This window comes from Papaver somniferum, chromosome 3 (assembly GCF_003573695.1).
Source record: "Papaver somniferum cultivar HN1 chromosome 3, ASM357369v1, whole genome shotgun sequence".
Lineage (NCBI taxonomy): Eukaryota > Viridiplantae > Streptophyta > Magnoliopsida > Ranunculales > Papaveraceae > Papaver > Papaver somniferum.
Genome location: NC_039360.1, coordinates 115900769 through 115903680, shown reverse-complemented (window position 1 = coordinate 115903680; position 2912 = coordinate 115900769). Strand labels below are relative to the sequence as shown.

Below are 2912 nucleotides of genomic sequence, written 5' to 3'. Positions count from 1 at the left end.
TTTTTTTTGGAAGGATCCAAACATGGGATTTAAACCAGTATATGGAAGAATTGTTTTGTTTTGCCCATTGAGCAAGCTCATGAGCTACAGAATTACAACTTCTAGGCTGAAAACTAAAGATACAAGCAGATAATTTGGAAGAAAAAAAAAGAATGTCTTTAAAGATAGCATCCGTCCTAGAGTCTCCATCGAAATTCCCAGCTGAAAATTGATCGATGAGAGCTTTTGCATCGCTTTCTACAATGATGTGAGAGAGATGTTGTTCCACAGCTTTCTTCAGAACTGGCCAGATGGCCCTTGCTTCAGCTTCTTCAGCAGAGTGAACATCAAAGACTAAGGAGGCACAAAATGTTGCTTTTCTTGAGAAATCACGCATCACATACCCTGCACCATTAGCTCCAGAGATATCATCAAAGGAACCATCAGTATTGCATTTAATCCAACCAAAAGAAGGAGGCATCCATTTATCACTAATACTGACATGTATGGTGGAGGGAGTAGTCAAACTAGGATTTCTAGAATTCCTAGTGAGGAGCATAGCTCTAGCTCTAGCTAAGACGGCAGTGAAGTTTTCTCTAATGCCTTGGAAAATGAAGTTGTTTCTACTGGTCCAGAGAGACCATAAGATAGCCACAAAGAGACATTGATTATCCTCAGACAATTTAGACTGATGGTCAGTTAACCAGAAAAGAAGCCAATCTAAAAAAGATTTATTTCTGAAAAAATTGAGTATTAATGTTGAAATCAGAAATGAACCAAACTCTACTAGCAAAGGGGCAAGGGACCAAAGCATGCATAATAGTTTCCTGAGGATCAGAACACCTAGGACAATCCACACTATGCATAGGAATTCCAGTATGGAGAATGGTTCTGGAGGGCAAGGCATTTCTAGCTGCTCTCCATAAAAAGACCTGAATTCTGTAAGGCACTTTAACTTTCCAAATGCACTTCCAAAGATTTTTACAATGGGAAGGCCTAAGGCCTCTGAGCCCCAAGTAGGCAGATTTAGAGGAAAATTTGCCATTCTTTGAAAGATCCCAAGCCCTCCTATCATGAGTGCAAAGCTGGCTTAAGGGAATGGAGATAATCTTCTGAACATAAGCATTATCAAAATGGGTGTTTAGACACATCCCAACTTATGGATTGGGAATCAATGAAATAAGCAACTTTAATACTAGGATCAGGAGGAACAAGAGGGTTGGGTGTGGCAGAACCCTGAGAGGGAATCCATTTATCACACCATGGGTCAATAAATTGACCATCCCCAACAATCCAAGAAATAAAAGGTTTTATAAGTTCCTTAATACTCCCTCCGTCCAATTTTACTTGCCTAAATTGTGTTTCTTTTAACAAATTTATATCAAAAAATTGGTATATTTCCTATTAAAATTTTCTAATTATCAAGAAAGAAACAAAAACTATGATATGAAAACTAGTATATTGAACAAACAATTTGAAAGATCGATGGTGTATGTGGAAGTAATTTGAATTTCTTTCAAGTTTTTGCAAAATCCAAATTAAGCAAGTAAACTTGGACGGAGGGAGTAGCATGCAAGCACTTGCAAGTCCAAGAACATTTAGTAGTACACTTAACATTCAAAAAATCAGTTTTGGGAAAATATTTGGCCTCAAGAACAATGGCCAGAGGACAGTTAGGATTTTCCAGGATTCTCCAGGCATTCCTAACAAGCATTTCTAGGTTGTTTAACTCAGCCTTCCTGAACCCCAAATCTCCTTCAGCTTTAGGGGAACATAAAATGTCCCAGCCTAGAAGGTGCAACTTTCTATCCTTCAGATCTAAAGTTTCATCCCACCAGAATTTACAGAGGTGAGATTCCATCTGTTTACAAAGGTGTTTAGGGATAAGAAAGGCTCCCATTTGAAAAAGAGAGATAACTTGACCAATGTGCTTGATCAGAATAGTCCTAACAGCTTGGGATAAGAGCTTGTGAAGCCAGATAGAGATCCTGGCATCAATGGCTTGGAGAATACCCATATGTGTCTGAATTTTTGAAGCTTGGAAAACAGTAGGTGTTCCAAGATATTTTTCTCCTAAATCCCTGCTTTGGATATCTAGAATATTAGCCAAATGACTTTCCTATGTTCAGGAATCTTCCTACTAAACAAAATACCAGATTTTTCAAAATTGATTTCTTGCCCAGAAGCAAGGCAGTATTTTTGAAGATAGTCTTTTATGACATGAAAGTTTTTTCCAGTTGCTTTTAAAAACAAGAGAGAATCATCAGCAAACAGAAGATGAGTCATTTCAGGAGCCTCTTTACAGACTCTTATGCCTTCTAAAGTACCCTTTTTTTGGAGGCTATCAATGTAAGAAGATAGGACTTCAGAACAAATGATGTAAAGATAGGGAGATAGAGGGTCTCCCTGTCTTAGACCTCTTTCAGGTTGGAAGAAACTTGTAGGGCTACCATTAAGAAGAACAAAATAAGACACATTGGAGACACACTGGTTTATCAGTTTAACCCAATGATTAGACAAACCCATTTTAGTTAATACTTTCTCAATAAAATCCCACTCAAGATTATCATAGGCCTTAGACATGTCAAGTTTGATGGCAGCTATGCCCTCAACTTTATATTATGATTGACAACATATATGGCCTCATTAGCACGCAAAATGTTATCAGAGATACTCCTCTTAGGGATAAAATCACTTTGGTTTTGGTAAATAATATTGTTCATAAAAAAATTACATAGGCCAATAGACCTATACTGAGTTACCAATTCAGCAAGAGGGGCTTTTGGGATAAAAGCTATGTTGGTATGATTAAAAACCTTGGCAATGTTACCACTTCTAAAGCAGGTTTGAGTCACATGAACAACAGCTTCCCCCACAATGTCCCAATGCTTTTGATAAAAGAGGCTAGTAAAACCATCAGGATCAGGAGCTCC

General features: G+C 37.8%; 1 protein-coding gene across 1 annotated transcript; it reads right to left on the bottom strand.

The window, feature by feature from the left end:
• Nucleotides 1–101: 101 nt before the first annotated feature.
• Nucleotides 102–1024, bottom strand: LOC113359884. Its single transcript, XM_026603454.1, has 3 exons — nucleotides 912–1024; nucleotides 242–716; nucleotides 102–113 (listed from the first exon to the last, which is right to left on the bottom strand). Exons 1-3 carry the CDS (start codon nucleotides 1022–1024, stop codon nucleotides 102–104), a joined length of 600 nt encoding a protein of 199 aa, XP_026459239.1.
• Between the last annotated feature and the right edge of the window lie 1888 nt (nucleotides 1025–2912).